We start from the raw sequence: 26,682 nt of genomic DNA, 5'->3' as shown, positions 1-26,682 counted from the left end.
TTTAGTATTAAAACATGTTACTGAGTCTGTTATTTGTTTACTTAGTTTAAAAAAGTCTACAGGTACGCACCTTTCCTAAATCATGAAAAGATTTACGGCTAAAGTCTTATAGAATCTTCATAATGTGTTCAGATTAGAGATAATTGCATTGCGCCCGTTAAAACGGCAAGAATCCATTTGTACTAAAAATGTTAACAACAAATTTACATGGACCTAAACCACAAGTCACATCTCCAAAAGTAAATTTCTCTAATCTATAATAGAATTAATGAAACCATGTTACTTTTAATGAAGTCATTAATGACTGCCTAATGGAAATAGTTCCTCTGGGGTTTGTGTACGCGCTTGCTTCATTACAGGCCTTGTTTTGGTTTATAAATTATGTAGAACAAGCAATGATGATAGAAAATATCGCCAGTCCGTAATATAATGGCCCTCTTTAGAATGTATAAGCCACTGGGACTCTAAATGTCTTGGCGACATCCATAAATATTACGCTCTCAGGCCTTTATAAGCACTGTTCGTTGTGCAGTTTTTTAGATAAGGATATCTTAAACGTTATGGATACGTATGTTTCTTATCATAACAAGTAAAGTTTTATATTTTTCAGTCTTTCGTAGGCAAATGATAAAAGTGTTTTGATTGTTCAAATTTTCAGGGTATTTTGAGTTTAACAACTATAAGTAGGTAACACGTATATTAGTTAGCTAAAAAGTAGTTATATGACTACAATTTTGTAAAAAGCAACGATACGTTTCAAAAGAAAGACTTTCCAGGACAAGCGCTGGTACCCGTTTTAGGTTTTCTATTCAAAGAGATTATAGAAGTAAATGTAATATCTGTTTTAACCTACATGCTGAGTTGCGAACGTTTCAATAATTCATCATTTAAAATGAGACTGTCTGGAAAACAATATGTGGGGAATACTTACTATAAACATACATTTATAGAGCGTCCTCCGTCTTTAAAAAAACAACAACAAAAAAATCCCCAACAAAACAACATAATGCTGTTATTTCGTTTTTATATCTTACCAATGTTGCTTATTTTATGTTCGTAGACACCTCGAGTATCAATATTAATATTTCATACGAATATGTTTAAGACGAGCAACTATCTCGTTTTAAGCTGCAAAATATTTACTAAGATAGACAGTTTTGTTGTTGTTGTTACAAAGGCAGAAAATGGTTACCCCAAAAATGCACTAAGCAACTTATGACAGTACATACGTAATTATGATATTGCATTACCATTGTGGACTATGTCAACATGCAATCTTTCAATCAGTTAAATCTTGAACATTTAATAACCACACTTTTGTAAGCGCTCACTTTAAAGGTTTTAAATTCGATCTACTTTACTTTTAGCTTACTAGATAATAAATGAAGGCATTTTAAAAACCACTAACAAAGACACACACTCGCCGTCAGATCAACTACTTGTGGCATGAAAAATACTTTTCAAAAACTGATTGAAATTTATTCATAATTTCTATTCAAGTTATTCAATAATTAATTTTTTCTGTTAAAGGTTCTTGTAAAGTTCCATCCTTGGTAGGTCATAAATACGCAACTCGAGACAGTATATAAAAGTCTTTGAATAGATATATCATATATCGTTGACATCTGCAAATTGGACCAAAGTGGTCTCTTTATTACAAATTTCTAGTGAAATAATAGATTTAAATTGGTCTGTGTTATATATTTTACGATATTTATGGTTTACAAGATAAGCGATACTTTAATGCGAGAGATTACTGTCACAAAGTCTATACATTGTGCTATTATATCGCATGATTTGCATTGCTTTTTACAAAGTACATGTGTTATACGTAGGGGCTTGTTTCAGTAAATCAAAATTTATGTCGTACGTACGAACTATTGCAACACGCTGCTTTTCAGTATGGTTAGTCTGTATTTATTTGACATCATGGTTCATGTTTAACATACAAACTATTGGCGTATTCTTACATCATCCCACCCGCTTCATGATAGTTTTTCATAAACCCGACATTTCGAACGATGTGTTACATATTTTTATGAAACCAGTTTTCGGACAAGCCTAAAAAGATATAAAAAAATACTCACAAATACTCCCGATAACAATATTTTTCCTAAGATTAAACATTTTCATAAGTAGGCTCCATAAGTATAAAGTTCTCCCCTCAGAATCTGAAACTTTTCACAGTTGTTTGTGTATATTTTCAGGAGCGAGACGAGCGAAGAGAGTATGAGGAAGGACAACACATGGAACGTGTCCGTGAACACTGATAGACCAATGCTGGAGGACGACGCGCAGTATGTATTTGTTACATACATATATATTGAGAAATAATATTACAAAACATCGAATGAGACATTTTCTTAAAAAGATATGTCAGAAAAACGCGTAACACTATGGAATCATTATTTTCGCGGGGGACTAATTTTAGTGTTTTTCGTGGTTAAGTCAGCCCCAAGGAAGAAGTAAAATTCCAGTTCAATTTATTTTCAAAATTTAAATTCTACAAATGAGCCAATTTGGCCAAAACCACGGAATTTTGAGTCCACAAAATGAAATGATTTTACAATATGTCTAATGCTTTTAATATTGCTTAATGGTGTCACTGTATGAAGAATCATTTTTAAAAGGTGGCCAATCAGCGTTAAATGCGTTCCTTTTTCATGGAGTTGTGAAAAAAATACATTCGATTCGCATTTGGAAAGTATTTTGTATGGGCTATTTTATAATAACTTTAAGGATTTTGACCACATAACAAACCCACAAACGGGCAATGAGAGTTCTTCTGTGTAAAAAAATCTTTGTTTGAGAAAGATTTGGTGAAATAAGAATAAAATTTGACTTTTTGCGCGTTGTGCAGTTTGGGCGGGAGGAGGGGTGGAGGGGTTGGATAGCATTGCCGCTCTACACGCGGTCGAAATCCGTCTAGTAATATGGAAATTGAAGTTAAATTCATCGTCGTTACAAAATAAATGGTACATTTTCTGGCCACTGGTTAACCCTTTGCCTGCTGGCGGCAGTAATTCTGCCTTTGCGACCAGTGCAGACCAAGATCAACCTGCACATCCGTGCAGTCTGATCATGGTCTGCACTGTTCGCTGTTCAGTCAGTAAATTTTCAGTAAACACCCCTTCGAATAATAAATGCTATTGCCCAAATTGAATGATGGACCAGTCCATTATAGAAATTTAGCAGGCTAAGGGTTAAGACTGTGACAAAAATAATGTAATGATCTTTATGGTGTATAATAGTAGTGCTACATGCCAATTTTAACGTTTGGTATAATAATCATGTAACCAGTATATTGGTCATTAATGAATCACCTTGTTCGAATTTCTAATATATTCCATGAAACTGCACATTTTCTCGTAATAAAATAACTATGACTTATTAAGAGACCTTCCTTACATTTGGGGCAAAGTCTTTGTAATTCTACACCCTCAATTTAAGATAGAGGATGAGATATTTTTAATAACAATATGCATTTTTATGTCTTTATAATTTGTCAAGATATTTGCACGCGATGTTCGTAGATCTTTTGTTGTTATCATATACATAAAGTATGCTAATTGTAATATTTTGTTTTTGTGCATCGACCATATATATGTTTACCATCGTTTTTTGTACCAAGTAGTTTACAAAATATTAATTTAGTAATCTAATGAAACAAGATGGTATAGAAATGATTCAGTGTTTAAGACACACGGATATTTTACAACAGAAAATTAAAAAGGAGGGGTAAGAGGCTTCTCTTGTTGTTTAAATTCTTCTTATACGTCATAAGTAATGTTACAATACATACATTTAGATCATAGTTACAAGTTTAACTGCTAAAATGTACATCACCGCTTTTGTGCTTTTTAACTGTTCTTTGGACACTTTAAGTTTTGGATTTCGATGCAAGGAAGCCCATCTGATACTCTAAACAGGAATATTCGTTTGTACTTGTATGGTGACTTGACCCAATCACAGACCAGGCTAAAACCTTCGTAGAACGTACCTTTTTAGTCACTTGTTCCGTGTTACCTTTTTTATCTTGTTTCGTGTTACCTTTTTTATTATCTTTATCCCTTTCCACAGGTTACTCGTTGTTGTTCTCTTGGTTTAGGGCACTTTGAGTACACGAAATGTTTTGTACTTTGCTACTGTTAGACCTTTAGTTGCGTTGATAACCTGAATATTTAATAACTTCAATATGAATTGAATAAATAGTTTATACAAATGAAATGTGCCTCCCCAGCCAATGCCAGGTTAGCATATGCTTTTATATGTTATAATAAGATCTATTGGATTTTATGTAAATGCATGACATTTATTGTTAAGATTGTAGTATCGTTTAGAATAAAATTATAACACAGATTTTGTTTGACTTCAGTTTAAAAGTAAGTTACTCGCCAGGCAAGAAGGGTGGTAACTTTGGACTCCCTCTTGGTGCAAAACTTATCGTTCCTGACGGCATCTTTAACAAGAAAGACAACATCACGTGTGAAGTAGCGCCACCTACACAAAGATGGAAATACACACCAGTACTTCCGCTTCACGAACACCTGACAAGCGAGATATTTCTGTTTTCATCGTCAGTCAGTATTCTGAAGAAAGCCGTAGTCATCCAAATTCCATATTACCCTATAGATCCCGAACATTCAGAAATAAATGTGAAAGGAAAATGGAAGGATGAAAATGAATGGGTTGATGTTGGATTCTTGAGAAAGGTAACGTTCTGTTTTTATATTAAGGACATAATCTCTCATTCTAAATCAATAAAATATCTGTTAAAATCAACGTAAATAATAAATGCCATTCAACGAGTTCAAACTAGACCACAAAATTAACTTCCTATTAATGCTCCCGAAACAGTAGGGTGCCAACTGACTGTCGGTAATATCCTCCGGTCTTTACCTGCATTCCCATTAAACTGCTATATTCTCCATAGGAAGAGTATTCTATTAGAACAAATGTTTTGCCAGTCATCATACAACCTGAAAACAAATATAAAAATTCAACAGGATAAGCCTTATTAAAAGAAAGTACCTGTCCATACATCACTCCACATGGCATATGTATACACATCAACACAAACATTACAATAATAGCAACACTAGGATTACGAGGATTTATTTTTTTAACACATTTTCAGTAGTTTCACTCAAACAAATTGTTCTCAGTTGTTCCTTCAAAGATAAAGCACTGGAAGAAGCATTTGACCAAAGTATTTGAGAAAAGTATATAAAATATTTGGGCAGGTCCTTTTTACTATTACATCTTTATACTTGCAAGTAATGTTGAATAAAGCGAATTTCTTCTCCCCACAAAATGTGCCAGTGCTTGTCAGCCTTGGTATACATTCCAACCTGTATTAACCAGCCAGCCAAGGGAGAAACACAGTCTCGTCTGCTTAATGCAGATGGCGGCTCAAGACAAACTGATAAGTTGAAATTAGAAGAAAAAGTTATATTGGGAAGTTAGGTTACTGGCTGCTTAAGGCGAGTCCTTGCTTGGTACAGGTGGCCACTTAATCAGTTTCAACTGTATTACCAAAAACATATCGAGCTGTCCCAGCTCTAAATAGGTGTATAATCTTTGTACAAATGTCTCTTTGATGATTCTGTTAATTCAATATTATAGTTGTACTATTTTTTCAGTCATTGGAGGTCTTGACAGATTTGGAAACAACTGTTCCATTGTAACACAGTATTTGTTTTAAACAATTAACAAGTTATCAAATATTTTTATAGCGCCAATGGGGGTAGCACCCATGTCAAATGTCGCATGCTCGTTTAACACTTGAGTAGATATTGCCTAAACAAACTACAGTTGGACCTTATTTAGAAACTTCCATTGAATGAAAAAGGGTATTGGTTTACATGTAAGAAAGAAATAGCTATATTTTCTGCCATTTAGCGATCCACAATAATAACAAATCATTTTATTAAGTGAAATAACATTCACATATTCTTAAAGTTCACCATGACATGGGATAGTTTTTAAGTCTGTATTAAGAAATGCTTCATATAGCAACAGTAGAAATGAAGTGGCCTGATTCAGTAATTAGACAAGATGGTTACAGCTTTTATGTATTCAATTTATTTCATTAATCAGTTTATCGGGACGATCAAAATATCTCAAGTACTTGAAAAACAACAACAACAAACAATGAAACCCATATATTATGAGAATTTCAGAAAGTGTAAAAAATCGCAAAGTTCCAGAATTACAAATGTTTCCCGATCTGTGCTATCCAAACTAGTACCTATGCACTGGGTACCGTTACTCACTCGGCTGCCAAAGCACACAGGGACTTGGCTGCGAAACCGTAAATGGAACTTTGACATCGGAAGTAACATTACCACACTGTTATGACAATTTGCCTATAAAAACTAAAGTAATGCAAAATAAAGCCAACGTTAAGTCGCGTGACGTTTTTGCGATTAATTGTAAATACGCACGCAAAACAATTCAATAACACCAATTAACTTCTTAAATTGCCAGTATGGAAATTGATTTTGTTCTTTATTTTGATAAACACTTGTATTGGAGGGTGGTATTGAAGTTTTAATTTGCACCAGAATTAGATATCTGGCTTGTAATTTTGATTAATTAAGAAAATACGTATTCAGTTGAATACTGGTGTATTAGTTAAGGTAGAGGAAAATTTTCAAACAACTCTAAAACTTACTTAAATCGTGATTTTGTCAATTTTGTGATGCGATACTAAAGTAAAAGTAGTTTGTACTTACTGGTTATATTGCCCTCCCAGCCAAATGGATACTGAACTATTAGTTACCCTTATTTTGTGATCAGACCTTTAGATGATTTAGATGAAAAGTAGAAATATTAGTGATGTTCTTAAAACAAACGGTAGCAAATAAAAACTTGTCAAATGTCTTTTGAATGGTATTTAAGCATCCACCACGTAAGCTTATGTACTACATGTTAATTATCGTTTGTTTGTTTTCTTATGTGTTCAAAACTACGTTGTTCTGTTACTGAATTGTATTTGTTATCACTCATACTGACGAAAGAAACACAAAACAAATAATACCAAATATTTATAAACATGAGCACATAACCATTTTAATTTTACACGTTTCAGGATGGTGGAAAATCACCATGTGTAGAATTAGAGGTCGACCGCCTTGGTATGTTTGTTGTGACCTTCACCCCCAAGAAGGAATTGTTTGACGTCACTGTTCAGGGATGTCTGTACAATTCAAGACTTAGCAAATATATCAGCATTAGATTTCCAAAGAAAACAACAGACAAGAACTTTCAGTGTACGATACAGGTAATACAATAAAACTGTTAGAAAGGGAGATTAGAAATCAGATCTTTGTAGTGTGTGTACAAATTATAAAGCACAGCAAATTGAACTTGGTCAGCACAAAAAGACAAAACTTGGCAACAAAATATGTAATCATTGAGAGAAACCTTTTTGTCAAGATACATATCAGAGTTTGCTGCAAGACAAGTTTTAGTTGAAGTAAGTAATTGGAGAGACGACCGATTGATCGAAGTAAAATTCATTTCAACAGTAATGAAATATAATTAAATGCTTATATCTACTGTAAAATAAATTCAGCAAAACGTATTCATAAAAAGTGAGTAAAAAGGGCATGTTATTTTATACTCGTTAGCAAAAACGAATCAACTTTCATTCGAAAATAAAACAGGAAAGTAAAATTAAATCTGAATAATTAAGAAAAACTATGCAACATCACGAAATTATTTCTTTTAAAAACGATGTTTTAAATGACTGCTTTTATATTTCAGATAAATCCTATTGCCCCTGAGAAAGTTCAGTTAGCTAAACAGAATTTCCCACACGAGACGAACGAACTTGTGGAGACATCTGAGTTTATCGACATATTACCCGAATATCCAGTTACCTTCAAGAGAGCTGTGTCAGTTAAGTTACCATTACCCGCTGGATTCGAGGAGAGTGAAGAGAAAAAGGTATGTACATGTTCCTTGATCATAATCATCAAACAGAACATAGAGTTCCCGTGTACTATTTTGAAACAATAGGTTCTAATCTTAGACCATACTATTTCAAGTGAGTATTTCAAGTTTTATTGTTCATTGCTGATTGTATGTTGAAATCTTTTAAGTTAATTTGCGTCAAGTTTCTGGCCAAATCTGTCTTTTTTTCTCTCACCCTATTGGCTCTATTAAGGCATCATCTTTGTTTTGTTTTGTAGACCGATGACATTGCGGTGCTTCAGAAGACTCCCAATGGCTGGGCGATGGTAGAAGGAGCATATAAGTTCACAAGGACGACAGTGACATTTGATGTCAAAACATTATCAACGTAAGCTTTTAAACAATACAGCTGCATTGACTCGTATCCCGGAAATATTTCGAAATAAATTGCACACTGATCCATTTTCTAAGAGTGATAACATTAGAGCGACAGAATGTAAATGTGTAAAATGAATTATTCATATAAATGTGATAAAATACAAAGGCATTCACTACGTTTTCTAAAACAAAAATAACAAAAGTTAATTTGGCATTAAAGCCATTCAAAAATGTTTTTTTTTTTTAATTTACCTCGAGCACAACGTCCATTGTTTAATGATCCGAGTTGTAAAAATATTACAAAAGATACATATCTATTTTCTACTTAGAAGTTATCATGATTGATTTTACAACCCATACTCATTTTGCACTGGAAATTTTATTTCGTACTGTCAGTGCATTCTGCAGTGGTATAAACTGGTTATGTTTGCCTAATAGAGGCTTCTGAGACTAATTGTAACTTTATGAGACGTTGCGGTGTTCGTCAGTAATTTCAGTGGCATGAGGATTCCATGTTCATACAGAAGCCCTATATAGAACTAAAACTGCTTCAATGAACCGGTAGATGGATTTTAAGTTTTAAAGATATTGCTCCTAGAAAATGGCTGTGGTGTGCAATTTATTAATATTAATTGGTTAACGCAGTTCCTTTATGCAAAGCAATTATATTAATGATACTTTTTGAATCTTCAATAGCACAGTTAAGAATAATCTTGCACATATCAGGCAATATCTGGGTAAACAAACTGACTAATACAGTGCTGAAAGTACAAATTCAACTTTATTCCTGATGTTGACGTGTATGCTTATCACCATGTACTAATATGTTGCAGGTTTTGTGTTGCTTTGTCGAAACCAAGCAGAAAAACTGCCTTACACAGATCTATAACGGTGCTAGAAGGTCGGGTGAGCAAAGAAATGGGAGAGATACTCGTGTTTATAAATATACAAGAAAAATTATGGGTTGTCGTTCTTGAATGTTGCCCAATTAACCGAAAGGAAGAGAAAGTAGCGGAAAGAAAAGGCAAGGGATATCAATTAATAGACAAATCTCAAATTCAAAAAGAGGAAGAGAAAAAGCCAGCATTTAGTTCAAGGCGTCCTCCACCTCCAATGCAAAAACAAAAAGCACCGGAAGTAAATGGTTTCGAAATATATGACGGTATGAAGTGGGGTATAGAAGTCACAGACGATATAAAAGTTAGTTTTGAAAGTGATTACCTAGACAATAAAGAGTTGCAATTTTTCAAATTTTTACCAGAAAGCTATAGACGTTTTGTGATTGAGCCAAAAACGAATGAAGAAAAAGGGCTGATAGGCAATATTAGTTTTGTTCCAGTAGACTCTACGGATCAGTTAGCGAAATTCGCATCTACTATAAAATTCAAAGTTGAGATATCTGAAGACAACGTTCGAGCCTATTTCAAGCCAGAGTTTGTACCAGAAGAGCCTAAACCAGAAAAAGAGACACCAAAGATTGAGTTCGACCTAAATATCAAAGGAGAGGAGAAAAAGGACGAACCGTCGGTACCGAGATTCAAACCGATACCATCCACAGTGATGGAGCGGTTGATGCGAACGAGCAGGAAACCAATCGTTTGTAAGTATTTATCTAACGTCTTTCAGAACTGAATGTTGAAGAGTTCGCTTAAGCAAGTGTAACGATTATTCTTGTTTGGAACTGTAATGTTGTCGGTATTCCTAAATCCGCCCACCCGCTTAGCTCAATAGGGAGAGCGCAGATCTACTGATCGCGGGGTCGTGAGTTCGATCCCCGGGCGCGGCGTATGTTCTCCGTGTCGATTTCATAAAATACATTGTGTCTGAAATCATTCGTCCTCCACCTCTGATTCAAACGTGGGGAAGCTGGCATTTACCTGCAGAGAACAGGTTTGTACTGGTACAGAATCCATCCAGGAATACTGGTTAGGTTAACTGCCCGCCAACGGTTACATAACTGAAATACTGTTGAAAAACCCAAAACAAAAAAAATGTAAATCCCTTTCTTGTATTTTGGCACACCCTTTTGTTGTTAATACTTATACAAAAAGCGTTACAATTGTAGAATAACGAATAGCGTTAAACAACAACAAACCTTTGCAATTTTCCTTATAAATTTTTCTCAGGCGAACATTAAGCGAGTAAATGCAAAACGATATGATTTATTGTTCAGGAATTGATCAAGATGAAGATAGATGAGTGCTCAAAGACAGCGACTTATATTTATTACCTTGTGGAGAGCGTATTTCGATACTTGAATTTAATAAATGGTACTTAGTATCACGGTATGTGATTATCTGAAGAAGACTTCATTTTGAAGGCTCTTTCTATGTCTCGTATCAGATATGTCAGAGAAGAAAAGATAAGGTGCTTTAATCTATTTGATGAGGTGATCGGTTCTTTCAGTATTAAAATTTGCTGATAAGTGTCTGATTTGAAACCCATACTGCGTTTTGAGATTGGAAAAGTATTGCTTCAGGCTATTCTACTGCATGTTAAGGTCTTAGTGTGTCAGCGGAAGCAGTTTGTCACTTTTTCATTCTCCAACTGCTTGTATATCTTTTACATGTTCTTTTTAATGCTTCATTTCAGTGGAGAAGGAGTCTCGTATTTTGTCGGGCAAGAGCCTCATGACTCTGTCAAGGTTGGTACCAGAGGGTCTTACTTTAGCTGTGCACTTAGACCTCCCGGACAGTACGATCACAGGTCTTGGGTTCGATGCCATATCTAACGGTCTTGGAATGGTTGACGTTACGTACAAGATATTACTGTACTGGAAACGTCAGATGAAGGATAAAAAAGATGGTGCTGTCAACGTACTGTCTATGGCGCTACGTGATATGGGTAGAGATGACATTGCGGAAGTTGTTAATGAAAGACATAAAGAAAATAAAGACTTGACTTTAGACTGTTTTATTCGATCATGATGCTAATATTTTAGCAGAGTAAATGTTGACTAATGGAAGCGCTTGGATTCCAGTAGATGACTAATTGCTACGGAAAGAATGTGATTTCAACTTTACGGTGAAAAAGGAAATGAGCCGTGCCATGGGAAAACCAACATAGTTGGTGTGCGACCAGCATGGATCCAGACCAGCCTGCGCATCCGCGCAGTCTGGTCAGGATCCATGCTGTTCGCTAATAGTTTCTCCAATTGCAGTAGGCTTTAAAAGCGAACAGCATGGAGCCTGACCAGACTGCGCGGATGCGCAGGCTGGTCTGGATCCATGCTGGTCGCATACCCACTATGTTGGTTTTCTCATGGCACGGCTCAAATATGTTTGCCTGTTCTCTTTTTCCTGGGGATTTCCTCAGCATTTCATTCAGGAAAACAACTGTTGATAAACATTATAACTGCTTTAAGAACGTATTAAAAATTTCATTAAAAGATACAGGTCACCCTGCACCCAAAGAATTGTTCTTTTTGGCAAATTAATTTTTGTCAAATAAAATCCACATAAATGTACATTAATTTGTACATATGGTTACTTTTGCTTACGTAAGACTCAGTTAACAAAAAGAAGAGTCGCCATTGCCAAGAAAGAGCACCCCTGATTGCTTCTTGATGTTTGATATTCTTACTCGTGTAAAAACCCGTGGTGATTAGTATTTTTTGTTTAAGACTCATTTACCAGACAGACAGACACATCCCTGATTATGTGTCAACATAAAGAAAAACACATCCGCGATGAACATTGTTGTTCATTAAAGTTGTTAAAGACTCCATTACAACAGAAAATGTACCTGATTTCTTCTGGTTGTTTAAGAGTCTATTAACAAAAACGAAAACATTCATGATTAATTGGTGTTACTTAAGTCCCGTACCACAAACAATTACGTTACTATTATTTGTTAACACTCCATTACCAGAAAAAATAACTTTGGTTTTTTTATTGTTACAGTCTCCATTAACATTTATGAACTCTTGAGAACGTATTTGTTTAAATTCTTTATGAATAATCTCAGATTGGTATGCCATGGTGGAAACTTTGACACCGTAGAGATTACCTCGGCAGTACAGACATTTGTTAATTATAGAAATAGTATTTTGTATTATGAGTTTGAGATATCTGAATATCTAAGCTTCTTAAGACTTTTCTAAGAGTAAATACTCGATTCTTCCATTACGTTTGTTTTCAGTTATTTTAGTAACTTTTGTTTCATAGTTCATCAACATCATTTCTGCATGCAAAACACATCTTTCAACAAAAACACGAAATTCTAGCGGAAGTTGTTTGTTAAGGTACACCGGTCTTGTATGAAATTGTATGAAATTTTGAAAGACAAGCATTCTAGGGGCTTTTGTCAGTTCTGTAATCATTGCTTATATTTTACGCTCATTGTGTTATTTCTACTCACTGCCATCACCATTTCATGAGGTTTGTAAACAGATATCTCATACAGCGAGAGTGTAAAAGTATTTAACCGGAAAATTATCTGTGAAACTTATCTAAAAATGAGATGAGAAATGAAATATATATATTGCATAACTAAAATCAACTTTGTAATTTTCTGTTGCATTTATAGATCAATATTTTGTCGATATATTTATTAATGGTTAGTAAAGTAACCATGCATTATTTATTTATTTATTCATAAACAATTTTTTGTCATCTCTTCAAGCATTCCATATAAATAAATCACTAAACTTTGCATTTTGTGCCTTTTATTTGACCATAATATGAACAATTAGTGCATGGTCGTTTGGTTCCCGATAGGTCTCTCCAACACGGGAGAAAAATTCAATATTTAGCTGGCTTTTTAACACTTGAATGGGGTACCTGCTCGTTAAGAATAGACGGGCACTTCGGATCTTTGCCCACCAATATAACCACAAAAAGGTTGCAATACGGCCTGAATTGTCCATGAGAATCCAAACCAAAAATATATTCTTGTTTATAGTATATTCTTTGCTTCCGACAGGAGGAAATGAAACCATGTAGGCTAGATTAATGATTGTTATAATGGACCTCTAAGAAGTACGTTAACAGTTGTTTGAGAAGCTGCATTGACAGCAATATCCAGTTTATTTAACATTGGAAATACCATAGCAAATCTGTTACTGCAGGCAACTTACATAAAGAAAGAACTGAATGGTTTAAAGATAAAAAATTATAATAAAAGATTATATTGAAAACATTGTCCTATTTGCTGAACGTTGCAAAATTACCAATCACACTGCTCACCCGCTCGCTATCTTACATTGTTCTTTGCCAACTGCACACTGTATGAACATGTTTTATAATAGAATATTGTCTTGAACAGCTTTGGATCATATAGAGGTAGCAAAGCACGGTGCGCATACTTTTCTCAAGTGAGAAAATTTGAATTTAAACTCCAACTTTAGATATAAAAAGAAACAAACCTCTAAAACTTTCTCCTTAACTGGCAAAGTAGTTTTATGACATTTCAGGAGTATACGTTGATATTTCAGTAGATATGGCTGATAAATCAAAAAAAGTTTTATATTTGATATTCAGAGATTATTCCCCTTGCTCTATATCTAAATAAAGTACATATAGACCCGAAAATTTTCAAGGATAGACATATATTAAATAAAGTCTAGAAATTGATTTCTAAGTTCTTGAAACAACCAAAAATGATTTTACAAATGTGAATTTTATGATAGTGTTTTGTGTGTATCAATAAGAGAAGTTTTAATACTTAATTTAAAGTTGAGATAAAACTCTTCTGGGTACAGACAAAGGAACTACTTCAACGAGCATCGTTTCTCAATCATAACATTAACAAGAATATAAATATAATAACATTGGGCACTAGATATCAAACAAATAAGATGTTTTTCTATATCGATTAAATCTATGATATAATGTATATTCATTATGCATAAAAGTTAGGTAATAGTATTAAGCAAAATAACTTTACAAAATGGAATATTCAGCAGGAGGATAAAAGAATCTGTTAATTATCATTTCTACCTGCAAACATGTGTATATGCTACAGTTAATTTATGTCCATTTCTCGTGCCTCAGCTCTTGACGTTGAGATAAATAATATACATAGGACGGACAACCGTCTCTGCTTCACATTTCATAGAGTAAAGAAAACATCTTGTTTATGCTTTTATAATCAAGCATTTAATAATTATAAAAAAACTGACGTTGTTGATAAATATGACACTATTACACAATTATTCGTGTTATAGGGAAGAGAGTCGTTCACCATGCCTGTGGTAATTGGTTTGACTTGACCGGTTATTAGTCCCCTACTGGTTGAAAACCAGTTTCGGGGACTATAGGAATGCACTTTTTCGTCCGTCATTCCGTCATTCCGTCCGTCTTTCCGTCCGTCCATCCGCAATTTCGTGTCCGGTCCATAACTCTGTCATCCATGAAGGGATTTTATATATTATTTGGCACAAATGTTTCCCATGATGAGACGACGTGTCATGCGCAAAATCTGAACCCCTAGCTTAAAGGTCAAGGTCACAATTTGAGGTCAAAGGTCAACAGGGATTTTTTCCTGTCCGGTCCATGACTCTACCATCCATGAAGGGATTTTAATATTACTTGGCACAAATGTACCTTATAATAAGACAATGTGTCATGCTAAACTTTCTGATCCCTACCTTAAAGGTCAAAGTCACACTTGGCAGTCAAATGTTAACATGGCATGAACAGGGTCTGTTTCCTGTTCGGTCCATAACTCTGTCATCCATGAAGGAATTTTAATATTACTTGGCACAAATGTTCCCCATGATGAGATGACGTGTCATGCGCAAAATCCGGACCCTAGCTTAAAGGTCAAGGTCACAATTTGAGGTCAAAAGTCAACAGAGCTTTTTTCTTGTCCGGTCCATAACACTGTCATCCATGAAGGGATTTTAATATTACTTGGCACAAATGTACCTCATAATAAGACGATGTGTCGTGCACAACTTTCAGACCCCTAGCTCAAAGGTCAAGGTCACAATTGGAGGTCAAAGGTCAATAGGATTTTTTTCCTGTCCGGTCGAGAACTCTGACATCCATCAAGGTATTTTAATATTACTTGGCATAAATGTTCCCCATGACGAAACGCCGTGTCATGCGCAACACCCAGAACCCTAGCTTAAAGGTCAATGTCACACTTGGAGATCAAAGGTCAATGGGACTTTTATTCTGTCCGGTGTATAACTTTGTCATGCAAAACAGGATTTGAATATTACTTGGCACAAATGTTCACCACTATGAGAGGGAGTGTCATGCACAAGAACCTGGTCCCTAGGTCGAAGGTCAAGGTCACACACAGATGCCAAAGGTCAGATACAAGAATGACTTTGTCTGGAACACTTCTTCTTCATGCATGGAGGGATTTTGATGTAACTTAGCATAAATGTTCACTATCATGAGACAGATTGTTCTGCGCAAGAACCAGGTCCCTAGGTCTAAGGTCAAGGTCAAACCTAGAGGTAAAATGCCAAATTCAAGAATGACTTTGTTCGGAGCATTTCTTCTTTATGCATGGAGGGATTTTGATGTAACTTGGCACAAATGTTCACCACCATTAGGCACACTTGTTTTTAGCTCACCTGTCACGAAGTGACAAGGTGAGCTATTGTGACCGCTTGATGTCCGTCGTGCGTCGTCCGTCGTGCGTCAACAATTTGTAAAAAAATCTTCTTCTTGAAAACCACTAGGCAGAACTACACCAAACTTCACAGGAATGGTCCTTGGGTGGCCCCCTTTCAAAATTATTCAAAGAATTGAATTCCATTGAGAACTCTGGTTGCCATGGCAACCGAAAGGAAAAACTTTAAAAATCTTCTTCTCAAAAACCAGAAGCTTAGATGTTTGGTTTGAAGCATTGCCTAGTGGACCTCTACCAAGTTTGTTCAAATCATGACCCCGGGGTCAAAATTGACCCCGCCCCAGGGGTCACTTGATTTTACATATGAAAATCTTAAAAAATCTTCTTCTCAAAAAGCAGAAGCCCTAGAGCTTAGATATTTCACATGTAGCATTGCCTAGTGGACCTCTACTAAAGTTGTTCAAATCATAACCTCCGGGTCAAAATTGACCCCGCCCCAGGGGTCACTTGATTTTACATATTAAAATCTTCAAAAAATTTCTAAAAATAAACCAGAAGGCCTAGAGCTTAGATATTTGACATGTAGCATTGCCTAGCGGACCTCTACAAAATTTGTTTAATCATGACCCACCAGGGTCACTTGATTTTATATAGGAAAATCTTAAAAAATCTTTTTCTCAAAAACCAGAAGCCCTAGAGCTTAGATATGTGGTGTGAAGCATTGCCTAGTGGACCTCTACCAAGTTTGTTCAAATCATGACCCCGGGGTCAAAATTGACCCCGCCCCAGGGGTTACTTGATTGTACATAGGAAAATCTTAAAAAATCTTCTTCTCAAAAAGCATAAGCCGTGGAGCTTAAATATTTGACATGTAGCATTGCCTAGTGGACCTCTACTAAAGTTGTTCCAATCATGACCCCGGGGTCAAAATTGACCCCGCCCCAGGGGTCACTTGATTGTACATATGAAAATCTTCAAAAAATTTCTGAAAATAAACCAGAAGGCCTTGATTTTACATAGGAAAATCTTAAAAAATCTTCTTCACAAAAACTAGAAGCCCTAGAGCTTAGATATTTGACATGTAGCATTACCTAGTGAATCTCTACTAAAGTTGTTCAAATCATGACCCCGCCCTAGGGGTCACTTGGTTTTACATATGATAATCTTAAAAAAAAAATCTAAAAATAAACCAGAAGGCCTAGAGCTTAGATATTTCACATGTAGCATGGCCTAGTGGACCTCTACAACATTTATTCAAATCATGACCCCCGGGATCAAAATTGACCCCGCCCCAGGGGTCACTTGATTTTACATATGAAAATCTTCAAAAATCTTCTAGAGCTTAGATATTTCACATGTAGCGTTGCCTAGTAGACTTCTACAAAAAATTTTCAAATCATTACCCCCGGGGTCAAATTGGCTCCGCCCCATGGGGTTACTTGATTGTACATTGAAAAATCTTCAAAATTTTCTAAAAAAAACCCCAGAAGGCCTAGAGCTTAGATATTTAACATGTAGCATTGCCTAGTGGACCTCACAAAATTTGTTCAAATCTTGACCCCCCAGGGTCAAATTGACCAAGCCCCAGGGTTACTTGATTGTGCATAGGGAAATCTTCATAAATTTGCTAAAAATAAACCAGAAGGCCTAGATCTTAAAGCTTTAGCTAAGAAATTTGTTCAAGCAAGCAGCTCTACTCAGGTGAGCGATATAGGGCCATCATGGCCCTCTTGTTTAGAGTTATTTCCCTTTGTTGTTACTATAAACAGCTTATTATGTAACGGACTTATTACAGGCCGTAGGGAAAAATCGGGACCAGTTTTCTGTGGTACAACATGCATGTTACATCCAATTTTTAGGTGTATTTTGACCTATCTCTACCTGGTAAAGAGTTTTGTATGGACTTATATGGATTTTTGTTTTACTATAAATAAGGTTACCTTTTTGATAATCGGCCAAAAATGCTATATGAAAACAACTATAGGGTTTTATATATACAAATTTTAATCTAAGTCTTTTGTTTATAGCATACTGTATATATAGTACAATATTGTTTATACATCATTGACAGATATCAGTTCATTATGTTATACTGCAGTAGAGAAAATTAGGTGCCTTCCAGTAGGGGACTTTGTATTGCATGGCAATACTTCATTCACTTGTTATTTTGTGGTTCAATATATGAATCGACCTTACCAATGATAAGAAATAGATGTTTGCATCTTCGCGATATGGATTATTTCTTCGTAAATGTACAGGAGATGGTGACTTTATTTTAGTTGAACAAACAGCAACCAGAACTTGCCACTGACTCTGAAATACTATTGGCGAAACTGGAAATGGTAATGTGTAAATCGTTTTATATTGCAGCACTCTACCGTCTGAGAGATGTTTATAGGTGCTTAAGAGTTTAGATTATCCTAGAAATGTCTAGGAATTTGAATGTGTGTTATCCTAACCCCAACTATTAAAGCTGGCTTTGCGTACCCAAGAAAGTATGAAGATTTATAAATTTTCTTTCTTCCCTCAATCAATGATCTATCAGGTCATGTAAAATTCCAAGTCCGTCTATTTATTGTATACTTTACCATCAACAACACGATTGATTACAGTCAACTACAACCTGACATTGTCTTTCTACAACTGAAAATGCACTTAGATCCTAGTTAATGCCAATTTTTTAACATATTGCTCTCAAAACATAATACTGCAGAACAATATACTATATGGCCAGATACAAATGCAAAAGCAAAGTACCTTTGTGTGGAGATGGTATCTGAACATCGCATTCAAAATTGTTTATTTTGTCTATTGAAACTTTGACACCGGAGAGCCTCAATTGTTCTATGATTTAGCTTTCAATACTTCATTTGTCATCATTAAGGGCAATATTAATCCCAAAATATTGGTCCTGCTTTGAGAAGTGAAGCCAGTAAAAGATCACTTTTCTAGAACTATTTAGTTATCTGTACAAGGTATGCACAAATTCGGATTTCCCCAAAACATTTTTCATGACAAAAAAAAAACATACAAAGACCATTTTAATTTTACGACATAGAATCATTCAACATTTCATATAATTTGTTTTCCAAGAATACTCAAGGACTCAAAGTGTACTAGAAAAATCAGAGCGCTGGCGGTCACACCAAAACCAAACGTTGTGTCGAAAGAAGTTAAGGATGACTACCCGTAATAGGCCTCAATTTCACCAAGAGCGTACATACAACTTGATAATGTAAGCTTTGAAAATGTCAAACGATAGAAATAAGGTGCATATCAACAAGTTATATAGTGACACAAGTTCTCAAAAATTTCCTTTAGATTACCTCCCCTGATAATTTTGGTTTTTCATGAGTTATCTCCCCTGAAAACTAGAAAAAGATAGTTTTCTCCTTTTCCCTACGGGGAATTTTAGCTTTCATTTTGATATTTGTATCAGAATCATATAATGCAGCTTTCTACCGCAAAATTTTCTCGAAACTCGAGCTCAGATTCTCATAATCAAAGAAATTATATATTTCCCATAGGCATCAATGTTAACTTCAATACCGGTTATCTCCCCAAAAAATGATAAAATTCGAAAAATCTCTCGGTGAAACGTTTTTAATTTTGAATGTCTTTAAAGTGACCAAATTTCATTTAAATATTACCATCCAGTTACAAGATATGAAATATGGCTATTACACCATGTTATCCTTAATCCAATTTTCGTGGTAAGCACCTTGTGTTTACCACTGTACACTGTACCTAAATTTGCTAATCGGCAAAGGAGTTCGGATGAGGAAATGTAGTTACAGAACTATTCTTGTTTGTGATATGCTTTGTTTTCGACAAAACCGCAATGCAAATCCAGCCACGTAATATAAGTTAAAATTTCTATGGAAATGATTGTCGTAAAGTAGTAATATGTAAACAATTATTTGAGAGGATGCATTGACACCAAAAAAGTCAAACTTGAGATATAGAGAAACAAACTTCTGAAAGTATCCCCTTAATTGGCAATAAACATTAGTTATGTCAGAATATATGTTGTTTGTTGCCCGTTCTGTGTTGTTCATTGATACTTTCAGTATGTATGGAAGATAAATCAAACCATCTCACATATAAAATATACAAAGATTAATTCCCCTTACTAGAATCTGAACCGTTGTGACTTATGTTTGAAGGCCTGGATGCACTATTATACAAGTGCCCCCCCCCCCCCACCCCCACAAATCCAATAAACAATTCCAGTTTTGTCTGCTGCTTATACAAGCAGTAACGTAATACTAATTAATAGATGGGCAGTTAGAGCAGCAGGGGTCCCCACTAGACCTTGAAGATGCAATGGAGTTGAAAGAAATTATTTTTCCTTCTTAATAAAAAATATTATAAATTTCATTATTATCATTATTATTATTTTATTAAATGATTTAATTATTATTATTATTTATAATAACAACAGATAAAAATAAACCACAGGTAAAGTGAACATTCTATAATTTGGTTTTATTGACCAACAATATCTGCCAATATCACAATAATAAAAAGGCCATATACCTGTTAAAGTAATCTCACCTCAATTTTAGACAGATGTTCGTTACAATATTCAGAAAGCAATAAAAAAGTATGGAGGTGTGAATGTCACACTTTTCTTAAAAATCTCATTTGAATTCGTGCACATCTCAAACAAATATTCGCAAGATTATGATTTAAATTCAATCCGAATAAAGTTGAAAAAGACTGAAACAGTTTTTACACACCAGATAGAACTCGAAAAATTTAAAAATGCTTTCCTTCTTAAAAACATAGAATATATTTCTTAATAAGTTTTATACAACAAACATTTTGCTTTTAATAAGAAGTGAAAGGAAAAAGATATCATTTAAAGTTATCACGTGTTTATAAAATAAAAGTTTGGTAATAAAATACACTTCTTATTGATACAGTTACAAGATTGATCCTTGTATATTGGAACCATACTATCAAATTCATCAGCCCCCAACTGTACCAGTGAAGACAGAAATCCTTTGGACCACTGCCAAGATATAGTCCTTTATATATTGTTAAATTCGTGAATCTCTTCCGGGTACAGACAAAGAAATGTTTTCAACGTGCATCATTTCTCACTCTTAACATTATAATACAAGAATATGCGCATAACATTGGACACTTTATATCAAACAAGTAAGATTTATTCTTTTTTATATCTATGATATAGATCTATATTCATACTGCACAAAAGTTGGGTAGTAGTATAAAGCAAAATAACTTTACAAAATGGTACTGAATTAGTATCTTTTGCAGCAAGGAAGATAACATAATCGGTTAATTTACCACTTCGATCAAACCTACAAACATGTATTTGTGCTACAATGTATTGTATGTTCGTTTTTTTCATAAAGGTAGGCCTACTACCTCAGACCCTTGACGCTGAAATAAAATAATATACATATGATAGAAACGTGTTTCTACCCCAAATTACACAGAACAAAGAAATCCTCTTCCTTTTCTTTTTAGCGTATAATCAAACACTGTACGTAATTGACGCTTTTGACAAATGCCACTGTATCACACGCACACGCAAACGCACGCACGCACACACGCACGCGCGCGCTCACACACACGCGCGTTTATTTTCGTAGGGAATAAAGTCGCTCACTCTGTCTGTGTTAATTGGCTTGACTGAACTCAAAATGTCTACGAAAGATACGGATGAGGCAATTAAATATATTAAACAAAATATTTGTTCACTAAAAACATTACAGATTTGACTCAGTGATAAGAAATAAATGGTTTTATATTCCGTTTAGGATGATTTGCTCTAGAAATATCAAAGAGCTGGAAGAAAAAGGATACACAGTGGTACCCGGTGTCATTTCACAAGATGAATGTGATACGTATATAGAACAATATCATAAATGGCTCACAATATTCGACGGGAAATGGCCGAAGTCAGAATTTGGCCTCATTAGAGGATATAATACAGGTAAAAAAGAACGGACCCTAACTACATAGCACATGTAATTAAAGAAGTGGCTTATTATTTTATGCCACGTGACGGGACGGGCAATATAACGACAATTCGAGAAAATGAAATAAAACAAATAAACAAATTGTCGAATTGTCATTTATTTAACGCGGAAAGTATGTTGAAGAGTTTTATGTTGTTCTAATAAGCGGGTAAAAGAGAGCGGTGGTCTAGTGCTTAACGTGTCTGTCGCTCAACCCGGGATCGTGGGTTCGAGCCGCACTGGGCTTACGACCAAGCCCTCTCATATGACACCAGTTCGGGATTTTCCAGGAAGCGGGTTGGTTGCTTTTATCACAATCGAGCTAAAATGAAGTAATATAAACTATTAGTAAGCGGGTAGGTAGAAGACGCAAAACGCGAAAGCACGACAATGATAATTAGTAACAGGTTTTACCCGCAAATAAGAGAACTCAACAATCAATCATTTTTAGATTTATTTGAATTCTTGTCCTTTCTGGTAAGCAAACATGGATTGCCTAAATAACATGTCTTTCTCCTACAGGTCATTTAGAGACAACATGGCGTATTCGTTTCAAGGCGAAATCTGTATTCTCTCAGTTATGGAAAACAGAGAAATTGATGACAAGTTTCGATTCAATAGCTATTGGTCGACCGCCAGAAGAAGGGGAGGAGCCATTTGACGGTGGAAACTCTCACTGGCTACATCTAGACCAAGAGGCGTGTCGTGAAGGTCTCCATGCCTACCAAGGTGGAGTCTATCTTGAAGAAGCTTGTGAAGACGACTGGACGCTACAGGTTATGGAAAAATCCCATAAAGTGTTTAAAAAATTCTTTGAACGAAACGAAATGGCAGCGGAACAGTCAAATAAAACGCAGTTTTTTAGGTTGTCGGAATCTCATGTCAGATATTTCGAACAAAAGGGGTGTAAAATTAAAAGGGTACCCGTGCCTAAAGGTGGGATGGTTCTATGGGATTCTCGTGTAGTTCACGCCAATGCTCAACCGAAAGAAGGTCGGACGAATCCCGGGAGATGGAGGTATGTTGTACTCGTATCAATGACACCTGCCAAGTGGGCATCTGATGCAGATCTTGCAATTAAACGGGAGGCATACGAAGGTGCTAAGATGACTGTCCACTGGTCATCTGAGGGCTCGATGATACTGAGGGAGTCGGCAGCCAGCAGAATACATCCAAAAAGCCTTCCCAGTGTGGCAATGACAGAGGAAGGGCAGCTTCTTGCGGGAGTCAAACCTTATGACTTTGATGATGGGAAGCCAAATGGCCCTCAAAAACCTGTAACGAGGAGTTCGAAGATAAATTGACAAATTGTGTACAGGAGAAATCGATGAAATTTTTAATATTTTCTCGACATTAATTTACATCATGGAAACAATAGACATGTTAGGGATCAACGGTTAAAAATATGTGTATTTTTGATGTTTATTTCCTAAGGTAATGAGTGGACAAATTAAGAAAGATAAACAATTATGAACTTATATTTATTAAGTACCTTTACTTACCGCGTCCGCTTCCATAATAAAGAAAAAAAAAGAAACAATCTCGTAAAGCAACTATCTTATACTTTATTTTCACTTATGTATGATAACCAACTTGTACATAGTATCTGTTTATTGTATGAAATGATATGTATAACAGTACTATTATTGTTTAACACTATTTGTGGCATCCAATTTCAAAACATTGTAAAAATCATATACTAGTATATTGTTGGTCTATTATGTCCTTAGTCTTCTTAAATTACATACACGAATATATTTTTGTTCTGATAAGCATATCACAGGTTTAAAACGTTTTGAATAACTCTTATAGATAGACAGATTCATTTCGACAAAGGAAAACATATCACAATGCAAAAAAAAAAACAACAACAAAAAACGACAACTATATTATGTACGAGAAAACCATCGCATACTTCCGATTCCCAGGATATCACAATAAAGAGCAAACTCTTATTTCCATCGTGGTCCTTGGAACAGGTGGTGTGGCAATTATTAAACATTTTATCCCCGTACCGCCAATATCCGATCAGTTAACTGAATTCGTCGTGCGCATATTTTTATACAAAGAAATATCGCAAGGCAAACGATTAAATTGTAAAAAGTAACCATTTTTACAATAAATTTAAGACATAAAGTTAGTACTCACCAAACCAATGTTTTTGTATCGGCAAAAGTTTATCCGGTGGCCATTTTGTTTAAACTCCAGGGTCACGACCTATATTCGATCAAGGGAAGCTACTCCAATAATCAGTCTGTTATAATTACACTGCACACATAAAAAAGCGCTGCACACAAATTTAAACTGTTAGTAACTGGTAAACAAGTGTAACTTTTGAAAAAATGTAATTTGAACACTATTTTAACAGTCTTAAACATATTTACAGTTTCTTTTTTTGCTTTAAGTTTACTGTTCATTTTCTATGTTTTCACAGTTGGGGCACAGAAATGGAGCCCCACACCTCAAAACTCTTACAGGGGTGCAGAAAGCAAGGTGGACCCACCCATTACACCTGTCACAACACCCCCACTTTACAATAATGATGAAGGGAAATTTAGTTGTGTCAGGGGAGAACTTCTTGCAAATTATGCATTTTTCCTCTTCACCTATTTCTTCTTCACTCTCACTGTCAATTGTAATAGCAGCATGCTGAGACTTCCTGCCCCTTTTTACAGGAAGACCGGATGTACTGGCCACAGGAGATTTCACAGTTTTTCTCTTACTGTTGCTACATTTTTTTCTGTTTATCATTGTGGTCCTTGATTTTGTCAATTATTTCTTCTTCTGTGATAGGTTTTCCACCAATAACTTTGCTGAGTGTCTTTCTTTCTTTTTTAGCACTTTGAACATTTTCAAGGATTTTGCCACCTTTACGCAATAAAAAGTTTTCAGCTGATTTTGGCACATTGGAGTTTCCTGAACTTTCTGTGGGTGGAGGATTCTGGGATTTGAAGGTCGTGGCTAGTGCTACTACTGAATCACTGACAACTGCTGAATTGAATGGATGGATTCCGCATCTCTTGAAAGCAGCAACAATATTTGTGAGGGTAGATGAATATACCTTGCAGGCTAGTTGACAGACATCATATCTGGTTATCAATCGCCCGCCTGACTCTCTCATGTACTTCTGGCAAGCAGAATTCCAGGCAACCTCGAAAGGGCCAAAACAGCTCACGTCAAGGGGCTGGAGGATGTGTGAACAGTGAGGTGGCAACACAAACAATATGATTTTCTCTGACTTGGCCCATTCTATCAGTCCAAGAGAGCAGTGTGACTTGTGACCATCATACAGAACTAGCACATAGTCATTATCACGTGAAGGAAGGTATTTCAGCAAATGGTCTTTCATGTACTGACAGAAAATTTCAGTATTTGACCATCCAGTTGGTGAGACTGTGCCCTTTGATCCTGGAGTAGAGCCTTCCATCAATCCATCAATCATGCGTGCACCTGGGAAAATAAAAAAGGGCGGAACCTGTTGTCCAATCCCGTTGACACACCCAATGACAGTAGTTGTCTTGGACTTGCCTGAAGTTACAGCCTGTGTCTTGTTAAATTTTCCAGCGACAACCTTTGGTGGCTTATGTTCAGTATTCAGTCCTTTTTCATCCACATTGAAGATTCTGTTCGGTTTATCTTCAAGATCATATTTCACTAAAATTCTTTTAAGTTCTGTGAAATAATTGTCAACTGCATCTCTTTGCTCTGGCAATCTCTAACGCTCTAGGCTTTTTCAATTTAAGTTCTGGCCAGCGTACCAAGAAATTGTAAAGCCACTTGTCAGACACAGGTCTATCATCCTTTGTTCTCAATCCAAGTTCAATGGCATAATCTGTGGCTAAATTCATGGTTTCCTGGCGGGTATAACCATATCCCACTTCAGCCATAGTGTTAAGATGTTGAGCCAGAAGAGACTCCTGCTCCTGACTAAAGAGTGGGAACACCCCTGACTTGACAGTGTCCACACTGATCCGTCCAGCAATCCTATCTGCAAGTGTTGCAAAAGGTACTCCATATGTTACTGAAGCCTTTCTTATAGACAATTCCTTATTTTTCACAGCAATGAAGGCTCTAGTAAGGTCATCTGTGTCATATGACCTGTAAGGACCTCTAGCAGATACAGGAGGCTGAAAAAAAAAGACATATTCAGGATAGGTGTACTTAACTGCATCCACTTATTATCCAATTAAATTCCAATTAGGAAAATAAATGATAAGCATAGTCATATATGTGGACGTAACTTTTTTCGGTAAGTATATGTTGCGGGACATAAGCGATGACACTTCTGCCCTGGAAAATATGCATTCTTAGCAGACGGAATGTAAACACATATATTTTCTAAGTTTATATAGTTAATAAAGGGTGATTATAAATTGCATATTTTGGGAATAGTAAAATCCAGCCATTTTGATTTTTTTTATTTAAATAATGCTTTTTTACCTTTCTTATCTCCATTTTCGTCAAAGACACTTTTTTGACAGTTGTAGTTGTCCGTGTAAACAAATGGTGCGCGCGCAACCGGTGTAAAGTCCAAATAAGGAAAAATATAAAACATTTCCGGGGCCGATCGAATTTAAGTTGTGATCGAATTTTGGCAGTACGAGGATATTATATACTTTCAAATGGAATAGCGAGAAATTTTAATGAAATAAAGGCATACTTTCATCGTATTATATTTCGCTGCAATAAGACATATTTTCTATATTTTACTGCAGGGAAACATATAATATGTTATTTTACGGAACTTTTTTTTTGTACCCTTTGGAAGTCGTTTTGAGATCGTTGGAAGAAAAAATTGCACGTGACTAATGAACTCTCTGACTTGCAACATTTACAATTACCGCCTATGGTATATTTAGCC

The 26,682-nt window shown here is 35.5% G+C and overlaps 2 protein-coding genes across 9 annotated transcripts in view; both read left to right on the top strand.

Annotated features, from left to right (window-relative positions):
• LOC123561650 (uncharacterized) overlaps nucleotides 1-11,274 on the top strand; it is a 31,140-nt gene extending 19,866 nt beyond the window's left edge. For 7 of the 8 annotated variants that reach the window (XM_045354159.2, XM_053553023.1, XM_053553024.1 and 4 more), the window contains exons 2-8: nucleotides 2,208-2,297; nucleotides 4,376-4,712; nucleotides 7,094-7,285; nucleotides 7,771-7,953; nucleotides 8,199-8,308; nucleotides 9,132-9,898; nucleotides 10,891-11,274. In XM_045354159.2, the coding sequence (XP_045210094.2) occupies nucleotides 2,208-2,297; nucleotides 4,376-4,712; nucleotides 7,094-7,285; nucleotides 7,771-7,953; nucleotides 8,199-8,308; nucleotides 9,132-9,898; nucleotides 10,891-11,225 (2,014 nt within the window). In that variant the 3' untranslated portion in view covers nucleotides 11,226-11,274. Of the gene's footprint in view, nucleotides 1-2,207; nucleotides 2,298-3,582; nucleotides 3,739-4,375; nucleotides 4,713-7,093; nucleotides 7,286-7,770; nucleotides 7,954-8,198; nucleotides 8,309-9,131; nucleotides 9,899-10,890 lie in introns of those variants that run through there. The other variant, XM_053553021.1, reaches the window with a different exon arrangement.
• Nucleotides 11,275-20,895: 9,621 nt separating this feature from the next.
• LOC123561651 (uncharacterized) lies at nucleotides 20,896-25,483 on the top strand. Its single transcript, XM_045354160.2, has 3 exons — nucleotides 20,896-20,994; nucleotides 21,621-21,796; nucleotides 22,344-25,483. Exons 2-3 carry the CDS (start codon nucleotides 21,622-21,624, stop codon nucleotides 23,123-23,125), a joined length of 957 nt encoding a protein of 318 aa, XP_045210095.2. The 5' UTR covers nucleotides 20,896-20,994; nucleotide 21,621; the 3' UTR covers nucleotides 23,126-25,483.
• The last annotated feature ends 1,199 nt before the right edge of the window (nucleotides 25,484-26,682 follow it).

Source organism: Mercenaria mercenaria, chromosome 10, assembly GCF_021730395.1.
Source record: "Mercenaria mercenaria strain notata chromosome 10, MADL_Memer_1, whole genome shotgun sequence".
Lineage (NCBI taxonomy): Eukaryota > Metazoa > Mollusca > Bivalvia > Venerida > Veneridae > Mercenaria > Mercenaria mercenaria.
Note: the sequence above shows the minus strand (reverse complement) of the source record. Positions and strands in the feature narration are given on the sequence as shown.